We start from the raw sequence: 27,687 nt of genomic DNA on the forward strand, positions 1-27,687 counted from the left end.
CCGCTATATTTGTCTAGTGGTTATGGCGACTCGAAGGTCGCGGGATTGAATCCCGGCCGCGGCGGCTGCAGTTTTGATGGAGGCAGAAATGTGAGAGGCCCGTGTACTTAATTAGGTACACGTTAAACAACCCCGAGTGGTCGAAATTTCCGGAGCCATTCACTACGACGTCTCTCGTAATCATATCGTGGCTTTGGAACGTTAAACCCCAAATGTTATTGTAATGAAAGGAAGAAATGCGATGCAACCTTTATATGCCTAATCTTGCACGTACCTTGCGTATTCTACGTCGTTATTTACGGCGCGTCTAAATAGAACCGTTCTCTTGCAGGTTCAGCAATGGCTATACGACCGTTAGTATTATTAGTAATCATATTATTTTATTTTCTGCTCAAGGTGACGCAAACAACCGGCAAGTGAACTGATAGCAGTCCCTTTCACTGCATCCAGCGTTCGGCTATGCTGTCACGGGGGTATACCGTGCCACAAAGCAATCTCACCTGAACTGGTCGCACAAAGGATGTTGTAACGTTATATCGAGTTTGCATCCTCGCACGTAGCGCACCACTGTCACAGCAGTATATAGTAACCAGACGAGACTGACGCGTAACGAATGCGCACACCTTGGACGACGTGTGACCGGTGGCATCCTCTAAGTTTAAAAGAAAAAAAGAAGAAAAAATCAAGACAATCGGCATACATGTCGGCTTAGCCTTATCACCCGAAGGAGCCTATAGTTAGCCTCTGGCGTGCGAAGTATGAAGTAAAAGACAAAACAACCAAGAAGAGTCGAGGCAAATTCGGGCGAAAGTGCGGGAAAATTACAGACGAAGGGCTTAAGCGATACAGAAGCCAAACCGGCTTTGCCGAAGGCCGCCACACTGACTGCAGCTACCTTCTCTACTGTTTAGGAACGCCTTCACCCTCGCTTTTTTCGTTGTTGTTTTTGCTTCGCATTTTGGATTTCGAAAGTGCACCCTTCGATTGCCCCGCGTGCGTTGTCTCTCGCTGCCATTAGAAATCCGTGACGTCAGAGACGAGAGCGCAAAAAGCGGTTGCGTGCGTGACCGTCACAGCGGACGCCTCCCCTTTCCGGGCATTTTATATATGGTGCTCGACCCTCGTGGCTTGTCAGTCGAACGTTTGCTATCGTTCTTTGCGCGAGCTCATTAAGTTCGGCAGGAGGATCCGCTTCGGAACTTATCGCACGGACGGAAGGAGGACTGTTCGGAAGCGCTGTACCATCGTCGCCAATGTCTTTCCAAACGTGAGTCAATCCCTTACGCCGCGAACTGTACCCACCGCGGTGGTCTTGTGGTTATGGTGCGCGGCTGTTGGCCCCGAAGGTCGCAGGATCGAATCCTCGCTGCAGCGGTCGCTTTCCGATGGAGGCGAAATGGAAGAAGGCTTGTGCGCGTATATTCAGATGCACAGCAAGACAACCCCAGATGTCACAATTTCCCGAGATTTACACTGTGGCGTCTATCATAATCATACCGTGGTTTGTAACGTAAAACGCCAAAAATCATATTATATAGTTCATACTGAAGTTACTTCCAGTAGTCTCGATCGACAGGGGTGTTGGGTGACAATGAAGTACGCCGTGGCACGCCGAGAAGGGGCGTAGCCTGATGTACCATCAATTATGTGTGTCTGTGCATGCGTTTGTATATGTGCTTTTGTTTATACTTCAGAAAAATCGAAAAAAAATTGGGCAGGGGATTGAACACTTCCACCCCCTCTGGCTACGACACTAACGCCGACAACTAATGCGTCTGTACCACCGTAGCCGAACGATGTCGAAGGTTCGCGCAAGTTAGTTTGCCGAGGGATGCTAACCGCGTGTACTGTCCGAGTGTTCTTGAATTGAACCTTTCGTGTCGCGTCACGAAGTTCATGTCGAAAGAGCCGTCACAGTGCATCTTCACCCTCTTCCAGGCTGTGAAGGCGTTATTGTTACCCATTAAACATACGCAAAAGGGGACAGTAAGGCAGACCTTAATGGCCTCGTTGCGGGATACCTTATTACAATAGAACAATGACATTCAGACACCGTCCGGTGCACCTGTTTCATAGCAAGCGAGGGCAGCGTTCGCTGGGTAGTGTTAAGGCCTTGCTCTTTGACGAGTTGCCGGCTGCCCTTCAATCAGCAAAAACCATCGCGCTCAAACGTGCCGTATGTTTTGAAGTGCACGTGGCAGGGATAAGCACAAGACTGCTGTGTGATAGCCTGTGTAGTCAATAGCGGAAGGTAACCAGTTTACATCGAGCGCAGCTACTAGTATAGGACTTATCGTGAGCCGATGTTTTGAGCAAGCCATGGCGCAATGATGTAAGTGGATCATGACAAGCTTCTTGGGTAGATTCGAGTGATAACTCCTGTGACAGTTAGCTATTGCTCGTTACAGTCACCGCTGCTCTCCTAACAAAGCATAATGACCGTCTGGCAACCATAGGAGCTGTAAAGGCATTTAAGGCCACAACCGCCGTCAAGCGTAGTCTTTGAACGCGCTATGGGGACAGGTCTACCGAATCTAGAAACGAAATGTCGCGTGCAGAAAACCGTGGACTCTTAAGTTTAAAGAACGTAGCGGAAAGAAGTGCGAGATAGCTTTTATTTCAAATTTATTTGTCGACTGGTAGAAGAAAACTAAAGAGAAGAGGCAGAAATTACGACAGTACATTGACCCCGTGGTTTGTTTCATTCCGGTCCCTGATTCTTACACGATTAAGATATTACGCCTAATCTTCGCATCAGATCGGCGATTACGTAAGCGAACGGCACAAGAACTCCTTTTTTAGAAGCCTGCCGCGACGGCCAGACTTCTTCCTGCGGAAAGAAACGGTAGCGCCGCTTCCGCTTCCTCCACTGATCACCAGTCGAATGTTTTCCTCGTATCCTTCAGCATTTTTCGCTAGCTGCGTTACTGTGGTGACGTGGCACAGTCCGGTATGATGGCTATCTTGTTCCGCTTGCATCGCGGGGGTCTATGCCTTGTTTCGATCTCACACTTCTGCCTGTGTTTTTTTCCTTTGTGTATCTCAGTCTCAAGTCCCTACTGATAACAAAAAAAAATGAAACGCTTATTTTGTCTCCATTTTCACGCTGGCATATCATTCCGACCAGCGAACACCCTATATATTCGAATTTAGCTGTTGCCGACGCGCTATCCTCCTGTTCTGTCGTTTTAACACTGACCTCACTCGTTCTTAACAACCTAAATGTCAGTAGATGTCATTTAGTGTTGTTCTTTCAAAGATTGTTCCTCCGCGTTCTCTTGGTATTATCCATTCCTGCAGGCGCTTTTCGCTGTCACATTGCAAAAGTTTGTTATTGGTCTTCCTCAACCCCTTTCGTTTACCGAGTAATTTATTGCGGCGTACGTAATGAATAATTCGTAATATCACCTATGTTTTAATGACGACAAATTCTAGATGCCTAAGAACACGACAGGAAAAGCAAAGAAGATAGACGCTCTTTCTTTGGGCTTGATTGTTGCTGTGGTGTTTTAGGCATCTAGAACTATTCCTCATTATTATGCACCACCTAGCCCATCAAAAAGTACTAAGTTTTATTTACTTTATATAACCTTTAAGTGCGTTTCACTCTTCTTTCATATTTTCTCACACCTTTCATTGCCTTCTTTTATTTTGGTTTTTTTTCCTTTTCTGACCCCTCACGCGTCCACTGTCTCCTTAAAAGCCACAGTGGCTCAGAGGTCGTGACGTACTAACGGCACTACCGAGATCACTAGTTCGAATCCCAGCCGAGTACACGGACCTTGGGAGCATGAAATTCGACCTCTCGCTTTGTGGGCATCGCAACAAACCGCACACGCGAAGCCATAAGTTGCCCTTCGCTAAACTGTTTCTACAAAACCTGCTGCGCAGTTTGCGCGGGGCAAACCTCAAGGTTAAAGACCACCAATATGTCTTTTTTTCCTCTCTGATCTCGTTATGTTCACCCATCCATCCATTCATGCCTCCTCGCCTTTTCTTTCTTTTCATCCTCTTTTGAATGCATCCGTACTTTTTCTTCCTTCCTTTCTTCGCTGTGAATGGCTCATCTTCTATAGCGACTGCGTGGGACATCCCACCTTCGTGGACCCTTTCGTGCAGCAGCCGCTCGGGCAAGCGAGCCCACTGAAGCGTGTCGCGGGCTTTCGTTCTATCCGCGCGCGCCTTTCTTCAGCTTGCTTCGGCACGGATTCCTGCGTCGGGAATCTATCTAGAAGTCCGCGAAGAAGAGGAGAAGAAAAGGGGCTGGCGCAAGGTGCCGTACATTCATGTGTGTGCGTCAGACCCGAACTGGCCCAGTTTCGTTCCGGCAAGCGACCCTGTATATACGGACTTCCCGAAATAAGACGGACCCTCGCTTTGCGTGCGCGCAAGCAGACACGCACACCTCTCGCGACGCGAGAGAAAATAAAACGGAAAACGCACACGAGGAAAACGTTCGACGACGATTTCTCCGCGAATGGTGCTCGCGGGACTTTTTTTGTCTTCTAGTCGAATACGCGGTCTTGCGCGCCGCGCATGTAACACTCGGTCATGGACCAACGACCGGGGAGGCTAATAACGGATGAACGCAAGTGTAGTATGTAGATTGTGCCCTGCCGAACAGGGATGACACTGCGGCTATGCCCCGAGTTGAAATTATTAGACAAGCACGTATCTGCGCGCCGTATGGGAGGCGATGACAAAAGGTGGCTACGCCTGTCGGACTTCATCAAAACCCGGCGTGTCGGTTCTACGCAAACTGTGAAAGCAGGGTATAAATGTAGTACACTTCAACTAAGTATGCCGCGCCCTACTAAGTTACAGTTACTTTTGGAGTACTTCGCTTTTGATTTTGTGGGCGCTTGATTTCCTGCCTTTCTTTACTGGTGTTCAATTCGATTTGGGGCCAGTACAAAGTCATAGCTTAGCTGCACGTAAATGCCCATACGAACAGATGAACCCGCCAAAGCATGGGTATGCGACCACATACACAAAAAAATTTATAGAAGCTACGTAAGTTTTTTTCCTTTCAAAAGTACAGCAGTTTTTAAAGATGCACATGCGCATCCTCATAGACTTCAGTCATTTTGTCGTTATTGGTAGACCAAATTAAATTTACTGTCATTTTTTTTAATATCGCGGCTACACGCCAGCCGATAAATTGCAATGTGACGTCAAATATTTTCTGTTTTATTTCTTGTTTTGGTAAGCTAGGCTCCATATCTTTAATTTTGCTATAAGAAGCGTTTGGTTAACTTAGCAAGGAATGTGCTTCATGCTCGCTAGGCCCTGGTATGCGCCGTCAATATTCATGACATCACGGCGAATTAGTGCTCAAACCTCAAGGTTGCATTGACACATATATATATATATATATATATATATATATATATATATATATATATATATATATATATATTCCACTTTATCTCGCTCATCGAGCGTGTTAGACGTCATAGATGTTGTGAAAGGGCACTTCACTAGTGCAAAAATAAACTCTTCAAAGTAAGTATTCATACTTGCCCCTGTCTTGTCGTATTTTCACGCCCCAGTCGCTGGTAGGTGACATTTAAATGATTTTCAAAGCACTTCGTGTATGATGAAACCAGTTTACTGAAGCGATTTCAAATGACGTATATGAGTGCAGTGATATTTGAATGTGGGAGGAGTATGATTGATACGGTTTCGGTACTAGGTGCGTGAAGGCACTTATATACCGATAATGAATTTTCTGCAGAAGCCGCCTCCTTCATGCGCTTTCAACGTGAAAAGACGGAAACATTTTGTCATTCTTGTTGTAACGTGCTGTCCCTGTAAGTTAATTGGGCTTTCTTACTCATCATCGTCTCTGAATGTTAGTACTATTGTTAACCGTCAGTGACCTCCGGACAAGGAAGGCACTTTGAGCGTGTTCGAACGTGAACCTTTATGATCTCAAATAGTCCGTTTCGTATTTAACGCTCGATGGGCACTGAAAGTAACCTGCCTTTTGTACAACCGTTCCCAGTTTTCTTCGCAAATGTTTTGTTCCCTGAAAAGTGACAGGGTTGGGCTGTTCAGGACGTCCTTAGACGATCTGAATAAAACAAAAAAAACACCCATTTCTTTCGAGCGCAGGACACTTCGTAGTCACTCTAATTGAGGTGAAAGCTTGGCTAATTACTCGCAAAGAAAAGCAGTGTAAAAAACCAGGCAAACCTCTCCAGCTCCCCATTAAAATGATTCTTTCTCAGGGCGAATACGCCACTCACTTGCGTTGCCGAAACATAGCACTGTATCGCATATGAGAATATACAAGAACGCCTCCGTCGATAATAACCGCAGCGAGGTAGCCTTTGCGTGCTTCGAAACCTGACCTCGTTTTCCCATATGTAAGAGCGGAGCCCCCCCCCCCCCCCCCCCCGCCAATTTGTTCCCGTTTGATCTTCACCTTACTTCCTCTTCCTCTCCTCCTGGACTTCGTGCCTCTAATAGATGCTTCCAATCGTCAAAGAATGTATGCGCTCTTCGCCGAGAAAAAAACATAGACAGAAAACAGTGTATGTACACAATGACCTACGCTGTTGAGCGTGGTAAAGACACACACAGTCGAGACCTTTTTTATTTCGGTGCGTCAAGTGTACGATATGTATATACAATCACACTATACATAGATTGCACATACGTAACATCCGGTAACAACAGGACTGAGAACCGCCATGTTTGTCAACATAAGCAGCTCTTTAGCTGCCTAACAGCGTAGTCGGGAGCTCTGCCGTGGTGAAATTTGGTCTCCGGTCGCGCTACCGGCTTTACCATGACTATTAGGGCCGTTTTTGGATGCAGAATAGTACCCACAGTGGTGGTCTAGTGGCTAATGCACTCGGCTGCTGACCCGAATGTCGCGGAATCGAATCCGAGCCGCGCCGGCTGCATTTCCGGAGGAGGCGAAAATGCTTGGACCCGTGTGCTTAGATTTAGGCGCACGTTTAGGAACCCCAGATGGGCGATATTTCCGGAGATCTCAACTATGGAGTCTTTCAAAATCATATTGTGATTTTGTTACGTTAAACCCCGATCTGTTACTGCAGTCATCGCATCATCACAGGTAGGGGTATTTGCGAGTTATGCCCAGGTTTGTCGCGTTTACTCACGTGATCGCGTCGCTTGATCCGGGATGCCACCTAGACTCGCAGCGATGTACAGCCGACATTTTCCACTCGAATAGCCGCGTATCGTGTTGAGGTTAACAGGGCAACGTATGTGAACGTGTCTTTTAACCCGGGAATTCAATGGACGACGCGAACTGCGACTGAGCACCGAGCCTATACTAGTGGCTGGGCTATGCCATTACGACCAGACTACTGCCGTATAGCTTCAGCGCGTTTTCACCGCTCTAAAAAACGACAGACGAACAAGCTGGATGCAGTCGCAGCGGGCACGCCGTCCATGAAATTGGGAACATCGCTCGAACTGCCTGTCGTAGACGCAGAACCAGATCGTGATGAACCATCAACAGTAGGTCCCACGAAACCGTAGTGCACCAGAGGAAAATAAACAATGCATTCCAACACTACTGAAACAACTGCGGTGACGTCTGAACAAGGGCGTAAAGCAGGAGCGTGCAAAGGGGCCATTAACGCCTCCCAAAAAACGCCAAAATTTTCCCAACCACGATGCACCACGGGTTCGCACTCCTCACTGTCAAATCCCGTCGAAGCCCATGTTTCACTTCCACCGGGAAAGAGCGTCGTGACTATCCATCGATTAGAACGACGACACGCTGTGATGGAAGCTGATTTGCTGCTGTATGTGCTCTACACCTATCCGCTGCATGGTGGAGTAGTTGTGGCCGTCCAGCGACTTGCAGGCCTTCATTTGCGTGACGTAACCTGTCGAAAGACTCACTAGTTGACAATCGCCATGTGTCACGGAAGGCAGCAGATTGGTGTAGCATCTTTACCGATGCAAAGCTTGTACGGTTGGATGTATACCATTGCACGTTTCTATTTTCGCTCGGTACCACACTAGTCAGTCCCACAAGCTGTTCGAAGTACGACGGGCAAAGCACTCGCAGGCTTCATTTCGCCATATCGCATGAAGGGCGCCGACAAGCTCGCAACCAGCGGTAAGCTGCACGCGCCGCCTGACTAGCTTGGCTCAATGTTGACAAACAACAGTTGCTTACTTTTCCAGCCAGAAATGACGTCACGTGCAACCCATGTATATGTACATTGCCTCTGGTAACACGCTCACAAACTCTGCGTTCGCATATTCACAATATCCCCCCCCCCCTTCCTTTTTTTTTGCATCGTTAGTTCAACGAGGTATTGTATACGGAAGATTTTCGCGTCCAGCTCTGTGCACCTCCGCCCACATGGACCCGTCACATGGCTCCCTTGATCAACCACTACCTTTTCATTACCACAACCACGTCGTGCCGTGAAGTCGAGGAAGACTCGGCTCAGCGGTACGAGCAGCGCGTCCCTGTAGCCGCGTTCGCAGCCTCTCTGTTCCTGTTCGCCTCGTCGCCTCTCTCTCGCCGGCAAAACAACGGACATCCAGCGGCGTGCCGCCGACACCACGGCTGACTGGCTGGCGGCGGGCCTTTCGGCTTGTATACTATGTACACAAGCGTGCTCGCTATGGCATGCGGACGTTCACTTCCTCTAAGAAGGAAGTGCATGTCCTTCGTCGCCCTTTCCTCTGTCTAGAAAAGAGCCGCCTCGTCTCCGTCGCTGAGGCCTACATTTCCTCGCCGCCTCTTCCTAGTTCATGCCCTATTATGACGGTCTGCCGCAATCCCTGCGCCGACGACGCCGAGACCTGTCTGCAGGAACGGTCCTGGAAGAACAGCGCCGGAGGGAGGTGCGGAAGAAAGTCTCGCAGAGCGCCGCTGTCGGGGGAGAACAGGAGATTTCTAAAAACGAAAGCGAACGCTCTCGGCGGGGCTGAGCGTTGTTCTAGATTTTCCCTCTCGCTTTGCGAGAGCCAAGTGCCCGATGGACTGTTAGAAACCGACTACCGCCCTACCGACGATGGCTGAACAGGTCCACTCTTAGACTGCTTGCAGACAGATAGGTGTATTCGGAGACGCCGCCCAGGCAACAACCCTTTGCTGATGCCTGCGTGGCCATGGCTGATCCTTTGCTGCAAACCTGCATACTGATGATGGTGCCTGCGCTGTATGTGCTGCTCTCTGCCGACTGGACTTGGTTTACTTCATTGTCATCACGATCCGTGGCGACGTGGTGCTCGCGATTTCTGGATGACAGGTAGAGTACACCAAACCGGCAACCAACCATCTATATTTTGTGTTGTCGGTCACCTGTCTGCCCGTCTTTCCGCTTTCCTGTAGTAATTTGTTCTTTTAATTACGTGCCTGTCTCCGCAGTTCTTGTTTATCCATTTGGCATAGAACTTTCCTCGGTTAAGAAAAAAGGAAGAAAAAACGGACTGATAGCCAGGGCTTGGTGGGCGTGAAGTAAAGATTTGACACGGTGAAATGAACCTGTCAGGATTAAACATGCAGGGCTGACGTCGGTTGATTTTACATGGTAACACCTGTACAGCGGAACCGAAGGAAATGATACGCGAGGTATGAGTTTTTCGCACGTAGTGGTGTCCGGTTCGTTACCTTCAAGGAAAACTTCCTCCAGTGACCGACACAATCTCACGGCTGTTTAGGATCGTTCAAGGTTCACCGTCGCTAAGCACCGCTTTCCCATAACAGTGACCTGAACGTCTTTCTGAAATGTGCACAGTTTCTAATCGGTCTCTCTATCTATCCTCCGCGGGTCGAATTCCGCTTGTTTGTCGTAGATTCGTCTCAGTTTTTGTTGTTGTTGTTTTCCATGCACAGCGAGGACATACGGTTGTTCGGTATTTGTGCCAAGAATCGCTCAAGTTCTCACAGCCAAATTTTACGATGCTACACGTGACAGAACATGACAAGTTGGTTTCCCTCTCTTTATTCGGCTTCTGTAATGTCCCGCAATGGTCCACGTGAGTTAATTTAATATAAATTTCTGTCATAAACGCGATATGCTTTCGCATGACGTTCCAGTGTGGTGTTGGTCCAATAGACGTTGATTTTTATTTATGAGCCCTCAACGACTGCAACAGAAAGAACAAAAAAAAAAACAGTGAATCGTTTCGAAGGCATTGTGAATGTCGGACCCTAGCTGAAGCTCGTTCTAGTTTCCTTCAATCTGTTTTTGCAGCACTCCTCGTGGTGTGCACCCACGCCTTAATTTTTCCCATCATATCCCCCTCTCAAACTTTTTCAAGCACGACCACAACAGAGCGATGTTTTCGGCTTGTTCTTCTAAATAAGTGGGTGCGTTATCTTCCCTGGCACGACGGAAGTGATGACGCGCAAAAGTCAACTGTGGGTTTCGCAAGCACAATTTCGTCTGGGGCACATCCTGTGCACTACATTCTTTGGCTTGATCATGCACAGTCGGCCATTGCTCTTGCCACCTTTCGCATTGGGATTCTCGCCATCGCCTTGTCCAATGCGTTTTGCTGCCACAGGACGGGGTCAGTTGCCCGCAACGCGAATTTGAACACGAGAACATGTATTACGGTTGGTTTGTCGGCCAGCATGCGCAATTAGTCCTGTATGTACGCAATTTATTTCGTCAACTCCTCCTCGCGATGCCACATGGCCGGCTGCAAGCCGACCTTGGCCACTCTGGCTGTCCCTCGGTTTCACTCTTCGCCATCTTCCTCCCATTTCCTTGTTTTTGCATGTTTTTTTTTTGTTTTTTTGTCGCCATGTTTGTCGTCACAAAGAGTGCAAGCTCAGTCAAGCCACGCTCAACGACTGCGCTTGCGGTAGCGAACACACCAACCGGACCGACCATTTAGCGGGTGTCTCATTGTTTCATTTTTTCTCTACTCTTTTTTTTCGCTCGCACAATGGCTTCGCGAAGACGACAGCGACGACGTCATGCGGCACCTTGAGTGCGGCCAGTCCCTCTCCCCCGCGAGCCACCCAAGCACGCACACTTTTCTCTCGTCCAGCTTTTAAAACGAATACCGTGCGAGGACGCGTCGCGCAGTACATCTGCCCTTGACTGTGTGGCTGAGGTGACGACCAAATAACACACTCGACCGGCGGAAGCCTATGCGAACGCCAGGAATAATGCGACCGCTAGAGCTGTGAGTATACACTGCGGATATCCTTTCATATTACGCGTGCTCGGTCGAAGCGCTCTCCGTGACACCGGCAAGTAGCTAGTCAACTGCGATAGCTTGCATATTGGAACACTGTTACACAAGCGGGAAATCGACGGGCGTAGTGTGTGCGGCGAGTCTGTGGAATGAAGAAATGGCCCGTGACGGACTCCCTTGAGTTGGCTTCTTTGGCGCGTCACGTTTGGTGTCAGCCACTCAGTACAGTTTCCCAAAGCTGAAATCAAACAACCCAGCTCTTGGGGTCGCCCGATATTGGGAGGAGGCGACCGCCGAGCGGCCGAAGCTTTCGACAAGCGAGAGAGACAGTTCTATTCACTCTCGCTACCTTAGGCTAGTAAGCTTAGATCGTGCTGCACAGCATTCACGATTATGGAGTGTTGTCACAATGCAAGAAATCTGTACTGTACCCGTAGGTGACCGGAGTTGTGACTCGTGGAGAACCATCAATATAGTTAAAAGCTGGGTAAGATGGTTTTCACATATGGTGTCAATACATGAAGGGTAAACTGTTGGCGCAAACTTAGACGACAGGGTGGGCGTTGTATGTGCTTCTTGGTATACTAAAAGCCTTCTGCTCCATCAGTTCTACAGACTACTCAAGGAGGATAATCATGAATTCAATACATGATCGTGGAGAAATGTGTGCCTACCTCAATGCTTAATACTCATTGCGAATTACCACGCTTCAAGTATGAACTGCATTTGGTTAATCACCAGACAATTTCGACAAGATGAGACTGAAAGATACAGTGCGCGAAGCTTTAGTTCTTGAGTAGCAAGGGCATGCCATAGCTCCTTGGCTTAAGCACCATTCAAGCGGTCATGGCGAGAACAGAAATGGCGAAGAGGGCACCTGTATAGTCGCGCCCGGATGCAGAGCCACTGGAGTAGCCAGGGGGCGGGGGGCGGGGGGGGGTTGTTCGGGTGGTTCTCCCCCCCCCCATGCTTCCCCTGACAATTCTCCGTTTTGCACGTGTACATATACACGCATTCATACAAGCACACGCATTGGCATGCATAGAGTATGACTACTCCTCCTCCCCCCCCCCCCCCGGAAAAAAACTGGCTATGCTACTGGGCACAGTATGAACACACCACCACTACACGCCTTCGAGTGCGTCCGTGAAGCGCGCTCCTTATCTTGCCAATCTATACTCGCTCTCATTTGTTCAATCTTTCACACTGTTCATTAGATGTTCCGTGAAAGACGCACTGGGGTGACCAAAACTATTCAGGGCTTCTTTAGTTTTTTCGAGTGCGGCAACTAAAAATACTAGAAGATACACTCAAAAATACACTTTAAAATTCTAAGTACTTTCAAGTTTTTTTTTTAATTTGTTCCTACTGCGCTTAGTGAAGAAGTTGTATATCCCTCACGTGCATGTATAAATTTTTGTATGCACGCAACTAAGCTGATCTTCCTGCAAGTCTGCCGCAACCAGTTTTCAGAAACGTGGCATTCGCCTTGTTTGAGGGAAAGTAGCTGCAGCATTGACCGCGTTAAAAAAAAAAGTAAAAAGCCAGACTGAGCTTGCCGTTGCGTATTTCTTTGTAAACACGCGCAAGGACAGAGCAACTTCGGCGAAAGCTAGACATTTTTAAGCCTAAGGGCTGGAACAGTCATAGCAGAGGCTCGCAATGCTGCGCACTTACAATGCCAACGCGCGAGTTCACCGTCCATGTCTTCGAAGGACAACCTATCGATATGCACCGTGTCCACTCTAATGCGAATCGCCATAGGTGATCGGCGGCCGTCCGCCTTTCTTTGCAATCGCCTTGTTTCAAGCAGCAGCGAAAGTCAATAAAAGTTGATTGGCATGTGGGGTTTAAGGTCCCAGAATCACCATATAATTGAGACGCCTTAGTGAAGGGCTCCGTAAATCTTGACTACCTGGGGTTCTTTAGGCCCGTGTGCTCAGATTTGGGCGCACGTTACAGTCAGTGCGAGCGGGTCGATTAATGAATGCGGCAAACAGCGTTACTAGATAATCTCGTGACGATGGTAAATAAAAACGAACTCGCAGAGGTGGCGGAAAAATAAAACGCGTGCCAGCGAATGGAGAGCGACGGTGCATGCGAGGCATATTCGCACGAAATCGATTCCGGTGCAGATAAAGTGTGGTGGCGATTTGGACTGCATGCCGCCGGGTGAAAAGTGCGTGTGGCGGGAACGGCTGTGATGCTTGGCTCAAGGACTCGGTGTAACTTGGAAGGGGTTGCCACCGTTTACACGGCGGGGTTAGGAGGCATCTCAAGGAGAAGGCGACGATAGGGATCGCTTGAAGCGACGTGCTCCGGATCTGGTGCCATGGCATACAAATCCGAGCTTGCTCTTTGTTTGCCAGACGTGAAGACGGTGCGTGGTTGGGCGCCGCCGAAGTTGCACGCTGCTCGAACCCGCTTCCGATTTCCATCGCCCCTCTACGGCGGCAACGTCGTGGTCAGACTTACTCTCTGCTTCTTGCACTGACAACGTTGAGCGCATCTCGGCTTCTGGACGCTGTCGGTGGGCGCCTGCATCTGGACCACCGAAGGCTCTCTTGTTGGAAGGGTGGTTGCGGGCTGTCCCTGCAGGTAGGGCGCTATCCTTTTGACATTTGTACTTCGGGGTTTCTATGAATATATTTTCTCCGCTTTCTGGACTCTTGAATTCTACTTTTCTGTACATTACAAATGCTTTTTTCATTGCTTTTTTTATTTCATTGCTTTTTAAACAGTAATCTCCCTTCTGCGTACATGCAGACTATAAGGTTTGGCCGCCCGGGCTCTATAGCGACAGCAAACAGTTTAGTTGCAGCGACATCCAACGTTCCGACGTAACTAACTACGGGGCGTGTAGTCTGGATGATAGTTCTTAATTCGGTGCGTGTGGGTCGTCTTTCCACGTTAACGGTCAATGTAACGCGTCTTGCCAGCTGAAAGTGACTGTGGCTAATTTTTTTTTCTGTTATGCACACGATTATCGGTGACATGCAATAGTATTCATTCATCGTGAATTTCTTTCTAGCAAAACGAACTTGGAGCCAACGTAATTGTGCGAGCGATCTCGCAAACGGTTATCTAATCCTTAGGATGCCTGTTCTGTCAACTTAGTTACCTTTTCCAACCTGCTGATTGAGGAGTTGAAAATAAAAGCAAGTTATCACGGACGCAGGTTATCGAGATAATATGGGTACGTGCAAGCTCTTTCTCATTAAAATCGGTATGCCTAATCATTATTGCGTGCCGTGTCCCTAGAGATTTACAAAGACAAAACAAAAACAAGGTGCTGCCTTTTCATTGTCGCTCGCTGCCACCGCGTGACGTTTGAATGACGTACGCCCTCGTACAAATGGCGCCATTTGCTGGCTTCCTTACTGATTTAATTTTTTCTTAATGGCTCGTGCCGTTATGAAATACTTGGAGGCCTTCGTAGCCCAGTGACGTATGGCGTTGCGCGTAATTTCGCCATTTTCCCGGGGCGAGGCGTTCCATTTCTTCTGTCTTCGCTACACCGCGTGACGCACGGGAGGTTTCCTTATCACCTCCTGCGAGCCTTCCCGTGGGAACGTCTCGCTGCCGTCTTGATTGTAACTACGCGAGTGTGCGCTGGCTTCATCTTTGTCTCGTTGAAAGCGTGGGACACGGAGTCCTTTCAGCGTATTTCTCCCCCCCCCCCTCAATCTATTCTCCTCGGTCTACTCGCAGCATAAGCTACTTCATTTTCGGAGCTGCCTTCAAAGAACTCGTATAAAAAAAGGGGGGGGACATCTTCAAGGTTACATTTGCCGGCATCGTTACGAAGTAGTATAGCCTAAAGTTAAACAATCCGGCTTGGCAAACAAGTGCCAATTTCAGGAGGAAAATATCAGTAGAGATAAATTCGTAGTTTATGTATCGCATTTCGTGAGGCAAAACAGTTGGGTACAGCTGCGAAACGACCACAGCAGGAAGTAGCATGGCCACAATGCAGAAGAGTACTCGTATTTCTGCGTTTAGTGTCCGGTGCAACGCAGGCAACGCGTTTTATGAGCGCATCTCCAAAGGTGATCACAATCGCGCACGGCAGATAGCGTAACGAGAAAGCTTTCCGCAACTTAGATAGCGCTACTTCCGGAAAGGTTGAAAACATTAAGATAACTGGCGTTCGCAGAGACTCATGTATTAAAAGTATCTAACTTTGACTTGGTATTGAAGTTTGAATTGTTCTAGCGTTTTTGTCCTTTATAAGCCGAACTACAGGTATTGTTCGGTTGATAAAAACAGCAGTGATGTCGCATCTGGAGGTTAAACGAAGCTTCGCGTGCACAGCCTGCTTAAGCAATACACCAATGAAAACTAGTTTCTCAAGATAGTTCGGGTCGAAAACTCGCCCCCCCCCCCCAAAAAAAAAAAATATGAAACTCATTGTCTGCTATGGCTGCTAGCAAGCAAATGTACTTACCGCTACACAATTACACACGTGCTGATGCTTCTGCAGCTGTCACGAGCATGTTATCCGTCTTGCGATTCTTCCAGTACTGCTTCCATTAAGACACCGCTCATATCGAACACGAATAACGGAATGACTTGCTGTTAGCGTTACTGCGTATATTCGTAAAGCGACCAGTTTTTTTTTCCTTCAGCGCCCTAGCCTTATTATCCTCATTCAATGTCCTAGCCTCGAGCCTCATTAGATTGCATGTTATAAGTGTGAAAACATTGGGACGTGCTGTTGGCTGCTCGCTCTTCTAAAATCATTACGCGGACCTCATCGGGAGCAGCACAGCGTATAGACGTTGCGATTACAATTAGCGACGAGCCAGCTGCCAAATTTCACCGCGTCGCATTTTTCGCCCCATTCACAAGGTTATGTGATCACCGAGCGCGAAGTGTGCGCGTACATTTAAAATGTTCTTCGCGATGACTCGCAGTAGTGCTTTAAGACATCTGTTGATATAAAACAAATATACGCTTTCTGAAGGGCAAATACACGAAGATGGTCTGAAAGAAAAAAGAAGCGTACTGCACGAGAGCGCAAGTGTACGGCGATGAATTAACGTGATCAAGCGAGTTTGAAGCATTGGTAGTCAATTCTCGGTTTTCTTTTTCATTTCGCTTCAAACGATGGCCCTGAACTTTGAAATTCGACAAAAAAATACGATAGTCAGCGAGCGCTTAAAAAGAAATTCATAAGAACATTTTTTAAACCTGTTCTTTTTTTGCTAAGACCTATGTATATTGACGTCGCAACAAACACGGTAATGGCAGACCATATGTTGTGACCGCTCGCTCAGTGGTTTCTGCGGATAAGCTGAAATGATGGCCGTTACGCCATTATATAGTTCAAGCCTTGTTTTTCAGCGTAACTAGTAATGGATGCTCCGAATCCCCTTCAAAGCAATGTTTTATGCCGAGCGAAGCTTTACTCGTGAGGCCGAAATACTGATTCGTAATAACGTAACGACTGTTTCTGCATCGCATTAACACTTCATTCGAAGCGATCGAGGCCAGACATCCGAGTGTTACATTCCCTATTGGTTCACACTGCGATGCCACTGCTGAAAAGTTGCCAACTATATAACCCCATCTCTGGCTATGTTAGCGGTCCCTAAGAGCTCCTTGTACCTTACGCAACTTCTCGTAACGTGAATAGAAATCATACGAGGACGTGGCTCTCCTTGCAGCTGTAAAGGATATGCATGTCTGCAAATAAATGTGCCGTTGGAAGGCCTCACGCAGGAATCAACCTTGCACGTATTTTCCTATTTTAGTTTTGCGAAGCCGGGCCGTGAATCTCGATTGCGGAGTATACATGGGCGTCGCTACTTATTGGGCATCTTAAACAGATGGATGTTTGCCAGTGGCGTAGCCAGGGGGTAGAACACCGTATCCCCACACCCCCACTCTACGAAAAAAAAAACTTTACCGGCTTTGGGCCGTACGGCTAGCCGAAGATGCCGCCCGGGTCCAAGGACTTCGAGCGGTCACCTGAGGCACCGCCATCATAACCGACAGACGGTGGGAAGGGACAGATGTTAATTCCCTCTTCTCCCACTTCACCCGGAGAGAACTACCGGATTTCAAATAAAGTTTATTTATTCATTCATACGCCATAGCACAGACCATAAAATGACATTTGACCACATCTGCCTCCACACACTCCACTTCGAAGTAGAGCACCTCCCCCCCCCCCCCCCCCGAAAAAATTGCCTGTGTTTCTGATGCTCGCATCAGTAAAGCGGTCGCACTCCCGTAACGCGCCTACAGGCAGCAATGGGGTATATAATCTTGAGCCGGTCAATGCAGCGCTGCAGCGCGTTTACTTTCTATGAACTCAATTACCCAGTAGCTCATGCAGTTTGGGCTAAATTAGACATGTTTTTTCCGCGGACCTGCGCCTCGTCATTCCTTTGTCTCATCCGGCTTCCATTTTCCTCATACGCGCTTGCCGGTATTTTCATTTCGGGAATTAATCGCGCTGCCTATGCCGGTTCTTCCTGTACGAGGATCACGTAGCGTGCATTCTTCGCCGTGCGAAGCCGCGTATAGCTTCATAACCTTTTCTCTAACGTCGTGACGCGAGCCACCAACAACAGTTCCGAGCATCCCACGTAAACTTCAGCTAGCGCACATAAGAACGTTATATTCAGTGTCCGCCGTTTCGACGTATCTATGTTGCCACGCCTCGTAAATCGTGCATGCGCCACTGATATACATGGTGTATGTGGTGCAACGAAATGAGTGCCATGCGCAAGTAGGATGACCACACGAGCATCCTAGCATTTACCGCATACCTTCAGCGTGCGGTTTCGGTTTGCTTTCGTCCCTTAAAACAATGATACGTCACACGTACAAAATGCAGCGAAGTGTGTACGTCACTACATTCCACGGCGTACGCAGAAGTACTTTGACCTCACCTTTCTGCATTGATATGGCATACCTTGAGAATTGGTCATGCTCGTAAAACGATACGGCAGCTCTCAGGTGTACCATCCTGCTGCGTAACACCTCTTTTTTTCTGCCTCAAAAGGACGTGCGCATTGAAGCGATAATTTATTGCTCCGATTCTTCAACTTAAGCCAACCACATGTTTACTGGCGGCACGACCATGTACACTGTCGTCCTTTATGAAAGGGAACACGTGAACGAGTGGCCTGCGCTCTGCGGCGGCTGCCTACAGCACTATCAGCAGAACTGCTAAAACACGCAAAAGGAAACACATTCGCTTTCAGCGTCATCTGATGCCGAGTTATGGCCGGTAGACAAGCGCTGCTGTATTGCACTCTTTGCTCACGCCTGCAGTACGTGCGTACTCCACTGCCAACATATCAAACGTTGTTCGCAACCACGGTGCAATCTGCACTGATCACCCGATATCTCTCGCCGCGCGAGCAATCGGGGAACGTAATCTAGCAGAGCTTGTTTACCGGCCGCAGCTCGTTATCTTGCTTGGCCATAGATGACGCTGAAAGCGAACGCGTTTCTTTAGCTCTCGGTTGATCGTATTGTAAGCAGCCGCCACAGAGGGCAAGCCACGCGTTCGCGTGTTCTCTTTCATAAAGAACGACAGTTTGCATATAGCGGAGTTGAACATATATGCTTATTGTGAGGGGACGACGACGAAGTGTCTCTTCATAGAACGCTTCTGCTTTCGGCTCCGAGCATTGTTATCAAGTTTTTCGCTTTCTACGGGAGACGCTGCTCCCTGCCCCAAGGCGACGGACGCGGAGTCATCCACTGGTCCGCCCAGCCAGAGGTCTGCTATGGCGAGCTCCTCGGTAAATCAGCGCGCCTGGCCCAGAACCAGTGAGGCCAACGGTGATAGTCACTGCATCATGGCTGTGGACGTGGAGCCTTCTGCGGCTATGTCCGACCACAGACCACCTTTGGCAAGCTCGTCGCGGAAACGAAGCACCTGTTCGAGCACCAGCGAGGACACGGAACTGTACTCGGCCACTGGCGACGACTCGTCGGATGACGACTTCGAGACCGTGAGAAGCAGGAAGGCCAAAAGAAGTATCAAGTCGTCTTCACCAGCAGGGACATTAACGTCTCAGTCAAAAGGAGAATGCTGGCCGCACACCATCCTCTTCAGGCCCGAGGACTCCACCATCAGCCTTCGAGCAGTAAACAGGCAAGCTCTCTCTATGTACTTTGAGGGGGTAGCACCAAACGACATTAAGGATATCCGGGTGAACACGCGGAAGAATATTCTAGCTGTGGACACAATGACTGCCAGCGCCATAGACAAGCTTCGCAGAGTATCAGATTTGGGAGGCATCAAAGTACGACCGGTTATTCCAATGGACGGTGCCTGCACGGCGGGAGTAATCTACGACATTGATTTGGCCATAGCAAACTCGGACCTCCCAACTCTCATAAAACCAGCGAACGAAGGAGTTCTCATCGCGAATGTACTTCGCCTCGGAAACACCCGATGTGTAAAGATAATGTTCAAAGGAGATTCCATTCCGTCGCATGTCAAAGTGGGACACTTCCGACATCCTGTTCGACCATTTGTCCCTAAACCACTCCAGTGCCATAACTGCATGAAAATTGGTCACATCAAGAGTGTATGTACAAACACCACAGTATGCCCCCGATGCGCTGAGCCGCACACTGCAGACGCATGTCGGGCAACAAGTCTGAAGTGCAGAAACTGTGATGGTCCGCATGATGCTGCATCCAAGGAATGCCCTCGGATTAAGAAGGAAATCGCCATTATCAAACAAATGGTTAGGGACAATTCAACCCACAGAGAAGCTGCTGAAAGGGTACGGCGGCGACGTAGTCGCCGACGGAGGCGTGTAGGACAGAGTGTTGCGCATAACCCATTTCCTCCGAGCACGAGTGAAGTAGTAAGCACGAAGCGAAAAGAAGTGGAGAAGCTCACAGCTGCGGATGAGTGGCCTACGCTTCCTCGTACACAGCCTGCAAAGGAGCCTCCTGCGAGGCCTCGCCGCCCTACACCTTCCACCGAGTCTACTTCCGTTGAGGATGTGTCAAGGGTCGATCGACAGATCATCCCGATGTTACGATCCCTCGTCGCTGTCATGGCAGACATACTAAGAAGCCTGGGAACTCCAACCGCTCGAAGCGGGTTACAGGTGTTGGACGCGCTGAGCCCAGTCCTCGCCTCCCTCGCGTAGAGTCATGGCAGGAGATCAACAATCGTTCCGCAAAGACGTCAGAGAAGCATCAGTCATCCAGTGGAACGCAAGAGGACTCAGATCACGGATTTCCGATTTTCGTCAGTACGTGTCTTCTAACCTTTTCCCAATCATCGTAATATGTGAACCGAAATTATCAAACCCAATCAGGCTATCTGGCTACGAATCAATCCCGTCCAAAACCCGAAACGAAAGCAGCAAGGTCATTGTGTATATTCGTCGGGAGCTTACCTACATCATTCAACCTGTGTCGCCTCATGATGAGAACCAATATGTTTGCCTGACTGTGAAGCAGAAAACCCTCACCTTCACATTAATAGGTGTCTACTTATCTCCCTCAGCCCGTTTTGATTGCCAAAGACTGGATGACATTCTTTCGAGCGTCCCGGATCCGTGGATAATTATAGGGGACTTCAACGCCCACCACCCAATCTGGGGAAGTTCAAAAATCAATACCACGGGCCGGAGGCTGGCTTCATTTGTATCGACTCATGAACTGTCTCTACTTAATGATGGGAGCCCTACATTTCTGCGAGGATCAACGTACAGCAGCTGTTTGGACTTGACGTTCGTGTCACGTCGCTTCGCCACAAGCGTTAAGTGGTTTTTAGACATCGAGACACATGGTAGCGATCACATCCCCAGTTATCTCACCATCGAAGGCTTTGCTAGCGACCACCCGCCGAAAACCGTACGGAGGATCGATCTTTCAGCATTCACAACCAACATTGAACACGCTTGTGAAAAAGGCTTAACCTCTGGCATTGAGCAAGCGATCAAACAAGCAGCGCAGAGTGCGATGCGCACGCTGGCATATTCTTCAAGGCCCTCAGAAACGGACATGGAGTTAGAGCGACTCCGTGCGACTCGTCGGCGTGCGGAGCGTAGATATCGACGCACAAAATCCATTCAAGATCTACGGATGGCCAGGCGCATGCAAAAGAAGATCCAGCGTCGTATAGACAAACTGGAGTTTCAACGGTGGGCGAAATTTTGCGCGAGTCTAGACCCTCGCAAACCGCTTTCTCAAATATGGCGAACCGTGCGAGGCCTACGCACATTTCCCCAACAACGTTTTCCGTTTAAAGCCTTGGCCCTTTTCCAAAATAGAAGGGATATCGAGGTAGCGGAAGATTTTTGTAGGAAGATTGCGGGCCCACCAAATTGCACAGAAGCCCTTACTGCTGATTACACGCCACATTCACTTGACCCGCACCTGGACCTGCCTTTTTCAATGGAAGAACTGAATGTGGCTCTTGCTTCATGCAATCGATCGTCATCGCCTGGGCCGGATGGCATATCATACCGCCTATTATACAATCTCGGTGATCGAGCACGAAATGCTTTGCTGGAAGTATTCAATGAGTCTTGGAGAGATGGAACGGTCCCCAGAGAGTGGAAAACAAGCCGGTTGGTTGCACTTCTCAAACCTGGAAAATCGCCTCTAGAGCTGACATCATACCGCCCAATAGCGCTGGCTAGTTGCGTAGGGAAGCTGATGGAGCGAATGATCCTTGCAAGACTCGAGTGGTTCCTAGAACGCCATAGAATATATCCAGACGCCATGGCCGGTTTTCGTCGTCTTCGGAGCTCCATTGACAATGTCATTGACCTGGTGACCTACGTACAACACCAGAAAATGAGCAGACGGTTATCTGTCGCACTATTTTTAGATGTCAAAGGAGCATATGACAATGTTTCTCACGAAGCCATACTTGACGCCCTCGAGTCAGTTGGTTTGGGTGGGCGAGTGTACCGCTGGATCCAATGCTACCTACATATGAGATCATTGTTTATGCAAACTGATGATGGGCCGACTTCTGAACATTATACACACCGTGGTGTTCCTCAAGGTGGTGTATTGAGCCTCACACTGTTCAACCTGGTTCTGATCGGTCTCGTTGAACGCATACCAGATTCCGTGCAGATATCTCTCTATGCAGATGATATTTGTGCCTGGACATCAGGTGTAACACGTCCTCAGGTACGTGCGAGACTCCAGAAAGCAGCGAATTCAATATCGGCGTACCTTAGAGAACAAGGCCTCGAGATTTCTCCTGAGAAATCGGCGCTGGTCGCGTTCACGCGGAAGGCAATGACGTCATATCCCATCGCCATCAATGGACACAGTGTCTGCTACGCCAGGGCCCACAGGTTTTTGGGGGTCACGATCGATCGAAATCTCTGCTGGAGTCCCCATGTGGCCACTCTAAAGAAGCGCCTAACGGCCATCGCACAACTTTTCAAGTTCCTCGGAGGCAAAACGTGGGGCACATCAGTGCACGCGATGTTGCATTTGTACAAAACGCTGTTTCTGGGGTACCTGCGGTATAGCTTGCCGGTTCTGACAAACGCTTGCGAAAGCAGTATACGCACAATAGAAAACGCCCAGGGCCAGGCACTCAGAGTTTGTCTTGGATTACCACGCTGTACATCAACAGCGGAAACCATCGCAATCGCCAAAGATCATCCGGCCACTGTGCACATTACTTTGGAGGTGCTTAGAGCTCATATTAGACACCTTGCTCGCGCCCCTGCCCACCACCTAGCTTCGCTTCCAGAAGATCGACCGAGTGCCTCCTTCTGTAAGAGAGTATTGACTTTCCGTGAGTGCCTTCCAACAGTCTACACACCTCCGGAACGGATACTAACACCTCCTTGGTGCTTGGACCGACCAAAACTGCGCTTGACAGTGCCGGGGATTCGCAAGAAGGCGGAGCTCTCGGCGCCAGCTTTAAAGCAGATGATTCTACTCATGATACACGAAGAATACAAAGATCATGTCAAACTTTACACGGATGGCTCGACAACTGTTGGAGGATCTGCAGGAGCTGTGATCTTCCCAGCAAGAGCCGAAACCATCCAGTTCAGAACGTCACACAAGACGACATCGACAGCCGTGGAGCTCGCGGCACTCCGCAGCGCACTCCGCAGGATTGACCAAGAGACACCACAAAAATGGAGCATTTTTACTGATTCGAAACCAGCTCTCCAATGTCTACACAATACTCTACGTCGTGGACCTCAAGATCAATTGGCGCTCGAAATACGACAACTGTACCATCACCTAATAGACGAAGGACATGACATATCTTTTCAGTGGTTACCAGGCCATTGCGGCATCATCGGTAACGAGCATGCCGACAATGCAGCTAAGAATGCTCACGAAAATGGAGTGATGGAACCTATTCCACTATCAAGAAGCGACGCAGCAGCAAAGATTAATACGCTTGCGCAGGATGTCGCAAGGTCTATGCGGAATACGCCCGGTTTTCTCCACACCCGTCTTCACCGCCTGGACCCATGCCTACGACTTACTATTCCATCTGGCCTACCCCGATCCGAGACGACCCTTCTCTGCCGTATGTGGCTTGGGGTGTCTTTCACGAACGCTTTTGCCTGCCGCATCGGAATGAGAGACAGCGCTACATGCGATCATTGCGACAATGACGAAACAATTGAACATATTTTATGTCAGTGCCCCCAGTACAGCTCTCAGCGACAGTCCCTCTCAGCAGTGTTTGCTCGCCTCGACGACCAGCCATTTTCTGAGCAGTCAATCTTGGAATGTCGGAAAGATCGAGCTTCACGCCAGAAAGCAACGAAGGCGCTGATGAAGTTTCTGCGAGCGACCCGCCTCGTTGAACGATTGTGACACTACTGTGTGCGAGTGTGTGTATGTGTGTTTGTGCTTCTCTTCCTCCCTTTCCCCTTACCCTTTCCCCAGTGCAGGGTAGCAAACCGGATATGTTTTCTGGTTAACCTCCCTGCCTTTCCGCAATAAATTTTCTCTCTCTCTCTCTCTCTATATGCTTATTGTAGATGCACGCGAATGGATGGGTCGTGTCACTATTGATATTATGCTAATGGTGACACAAGTGTATTTATTAGGAGTTCAGGCCATGTTGCCGCTTGTATTTGATGGAGGCGAAAATGCTTCAGGTCCATGTATCTATAGGCTTAGGTGCACGTTGAAGAATCGAACGTTCGGGAGCCCTCCACTATAAACGCCGTCTACAAGATTTGCGACGTTAAACCAAACAATTATTCTCTATTCTCTAGAGAGGTGCGGCCAGGCAAGCTGCCTTTGAGCAGATTTTGTCCCGTCATCCTTGCTATTTATGCATGTTGTGTACACAAGTGGATATAGCTTCATTTGAAAGCGTTAAATGCCAGTGTAGACAGTCTTCAAAGTGTAAATAGTCCCATTGTGCTATAATACACTACGTCAATTTTTTCGAAGCCATTAAAACATAAACAAAACATTTGGAAAGGTGCTCATTTGTTAATGACGAGTCCAAGGTTCAAGGGTTGCAATGTGGGCTTCCTGGTGAGTCACTTAAACAGCTTTCACGTAAGGCGAAGCATAGCGCGGACATGAGAAGGTACAAATGGTGATGTTGTGTGGGTAGAAGTGCACGGGACTTCTCGACATTTTAGAGTACAAATGTCACGAGTTTTTTTTTTTTTTCGAACGTCAAAGTTGTCATCTTTGTAACATAGCCCATGTTTCCCCCACACAGTACCTGGCTGACGTGTCACTTTATGAATTTTTCGTCCACACTATCCATTTATCACACAAGTTCAACGTTCGAACACTTCCTGTGGCCCGTAGCGACAAACGTCCTACAGTGATCGATAAACGGCGTAGCTTACCCATGTTCATCAACTCGGTGTGTGTCTGCTTTTTCAGGATGAACGTGAAGGACTCGTACAGCTGGATCCTGCCGGACCGGGACCCACGAGTCGAAGGATGGGTGCTCATCGGAAGTCCCGTGGCTGTGACCACGGTTCTGGCGTGTTACGCTTACTTCGTCAAGATTTGGGGGCCGCGCATGATGAAGAACGCAAAGCCGTTCGAGCTGCGCAAGACCATCTTGTGCTACAACGCCGCCATGGTGTTGGCGAACCTGGCGATAGCAACGCGCGTGGGATACTACGCCTTTGTCACGGGCCACTATGACCTCTTCCTCCAGGGTCCGGACCTGTCCACTAGACCAACTACTATGATTCTGCTTCAGGTAAGCGTTCTACTTAACGCCTGCGTACTCTTTCTTCTTTTTGGGGAGGGGGGGGGTGGCGTTTTTTCGGTGCGAATGTAAGGGGTCCAACAAAAGTAAGTTTGCATGGGAGAGAGAAAGGCAAAGAAAACGCAGGGAGGTTAACCAGGTTGGACCCGGTTCGCTACCCTACACGGGAGAGTGGCAGAAAGAGAGAAACGAAGGACGGAGGAAAGCGCTTCCATGCAGGAGAATTCAAGGGCGGAAAACTGAAGTTTGAAAATAGTTAGGCTGTGCGAGCTCAGTGCAGTATTCATATACCGTCGGGAATTTTATTTATTTAAAGTTTTTTACACCATATTTCGACTTTAAAGCACACTTAGCAATGTCTAATCTTCTACCATGCCATGCTGTACGACCATAAAAAATGGGCTACTTTTCCAATGCTACGGTCACTGCTGAATATTCGAACGTTACTCTATACGTTCCTCGGGCAATCAGATGCCGTAAATTTCCTATAGCACCTATGAGTGTGTACTTCTCTCTTGGTTTCATATTTTTATAAACTACCAACATTGCCCAAGATACCCACATTTCAGTGCGACACCCAGGACGGCACCAGTTGCGCAGTATTTGCTCGTGTTATGTATTCTGCAGAGTGTTAAGCGCTGCGACTGGCACGCCAAGACCATGACACGTCCATAATGTCCATGACTGTAGCCCGATCCCGACAATGACTCCTACTTTTACGTGCAGGTTTCGTGGTGGTACCTGGTGCTGCGATTGTCCGAGTGCATCGAGACGGTGTTTTTCGTGCTGCGCAAGAAGTTCAACCAAGTGAGCGGCCTGCACGTCTTCCACCACGTGTCCGTGTCCTTCTGCACGTACTTCTACATCACCTACGGCGGCTTCTCCATCGCCTGCTTCGAGACGGTGTTCAACTCGAGCGTGCACGTGATCATGTACGCCTACTACTTCCTCGCCGCCCTGGGACCCGAGGTGCAGCGTCACCTGTGGTGGAAGCGCTACTTGACCCGGCTCCAGCTCGTCCAGTTCATCGTCATGATCGTGCGCAACGTGTGCCTCGTCTTCACACTTGGCGTGCCTTACTTCTCGCTGCCGCTGTTCATGCTCTCCCAGTGTCTCATCTTCTTCATTCAGTTCCTCAGCTTCTACATCCGCTCGTACAAGTCCAACGCCGTGCGGCTCGTCAAGTGCGGCGGCTCCTCGCAAGACGAGCACTGGAAGGTCGAGCGAGTGAAGGCTCAGTGAGAAATATCTTGTCACACGACGACGCAAGCGCGCATGCCGACCAAAACTCGTCCGTCAAACACCGGCACGCGAACGTTTCGTTGGCGTCGATGGAGGGGGCGATGAATGACCTAGTTGTGGGTAGCGAAGCAGGCGCGGTGCGCTGGCTGCCTCTTTGAACACGCGACGTCGACCTTCCAACGTTTGCCAATTTGGACTGCCGTGGGCCCCAGCGCTGTGTGTGTGAAAGGCTTTGGCAGTCTAGTGACTTCGTAGTGCGAGTACAACGCGGTGACCTCTACAAGCAGGAGCGATGTGTGATGAATCTCGGAGTGGTTGTGCTCACGAGGCGCAGTATTGCGACGCACGGCCGAGGACGATGCTCATTTCATTGCCGTTGCCGATGTGTCGCGAGTGTGACGAGACAAAATGGAGCCTCCTGTCTGCCTCCACGTCTGTGTGAAAAAGCGAACAAGGTCTTCTGCGTCCACTAGAACTCTGACGAAAAGCCCAAGGACAGTGCCTTATGAATGTTCATTTTTTTCGAGGCATTGATGCAGAAAGTGTTGCTTATTTATATCTTTTTCTGACATGTTCTTTAGAGATATGTATACCTAACACATTCATCATTGGTCAACTGCGTCATCTCGACCACGTTCTGCGCAGAACGCGACTCGAAGAATACGTCTGTAGAACGCCGCATCCACATTGGACTGCGGGATTTTGTAAATAGCCCGTAATAAACAATGCAATACGAGTATCGCAAGAGCTTGTGTAGTGCCTTGCATTATAGCCGCATGTTTCCAATTGACCTCGGTGGCGGATACTACCAAGTGGGCTGTCCATTTCAGCAAGCTGTGATTGGCAGTTTTTTGACAGAAAGAAAGCCAGCACCAATCGTAACCAAGGGCTCCAATCTGAATTTTCTCAACGCATACCTAAATGTCTATTGTCAACTCTGCGTACTCTTAAAACAATAAAACCACTGGCTATTGGAGGATACGGTGACAGTGGTTATAGGATCTGGTTTTAATAAGCCCATAACATGGAAAAGTGCTGCAGCCCTTGCCGAATTCTCGTTGGTAAGTACTGCCGTTTTCTTTGCGGCTATTCTGTGTTTCCTG

The 27,687-nt window shown here is 48.9% G+C and overlaps 1 protein-coding gene across 4 annotated transcripts; it reads left to right on the top strand.

Moving 5' to 3' along the window:
• Positions 1 to 1,110: 1,110 nt before the first annotated feature.
• On the top strand, positions 1,111 to 27,323 carry LOC119170398 (very long chain fatty acid elongase 7-like). 4 transcript variants are annotated; one of them, XM_075876265.1, is made up of 3 exons: positions 1,111 to 1,267; positions 25,006 to 25,333; positions 26,069 to 27,323. In XM_075876265.1, the coding sequence occupies exons 1-3, from the start codon at positions 1,254 to 1,256 to the stop codon at positions 26,582 to 26,584; spliced, it is 858 nt and encodes a 285-aa protein (XP_075732380.1). In that variant the 5' UTR covers positions 1,111 to 1,253; the 3' UTR covers positions 26,585 to 27,323. The 4 variants fall into 4 exon arrangements, with proteins under 4 accessions (XP_075732380.1, XP_075732368.1, XP_075732374.1 ...); XM_075876253.1 differs by lacking the exon at positions 1,111 to 1,267 and adding an exon at positions 9,021 to 9,254; XM_075876259.1 differs by lacking the exon at positions 1,111 to 1,267 and adding an exon at positions 11,007 to 11,145.
• The last annotated feature ends 364 nt before the right edge of the window (positions 27,324 to 27,687 follow it).

Source organism: Rhipicephalus microplus, chromosome 2 (assembly GCF_043290135.1).
Source record: "Rhipicephalus microplus isolate Deutch F79 chromosome 2, USDA_Rmic, whole genome shotgun sequence".
Lineage (NCBI taxonomy): Eukaryota > Metazoa > Arthropoda > Arachnida > Ixodida > Ixodidae > Rhipicephalus > Rhipicephalus microplus.

Bases quoted from the DNA above. Each gene is read 5' to 3' on its own strand.
- LOC119170398 (XM_075876253.1), top strand. From the start codon at position 9,115: ATGGCTGATCCTTTGCTGCAAACCTGCATACTGATGATGGTGCCTGCG. The intron at 9,255-25,005 runs GTAGAGTACACC...CTGCTTTTTCAG, and splicing joins TCGCGATTTCTGGATGACAG to GATGAACGTGAAGGACTCGT. The intron at 25,334-26,068 runs GTAAGCGTTCTA...TTTTACGTGCAG, and splicing joins CTACTATGATTCTGCTTCAG to GTTTCGTGGTGGTACCTGGT.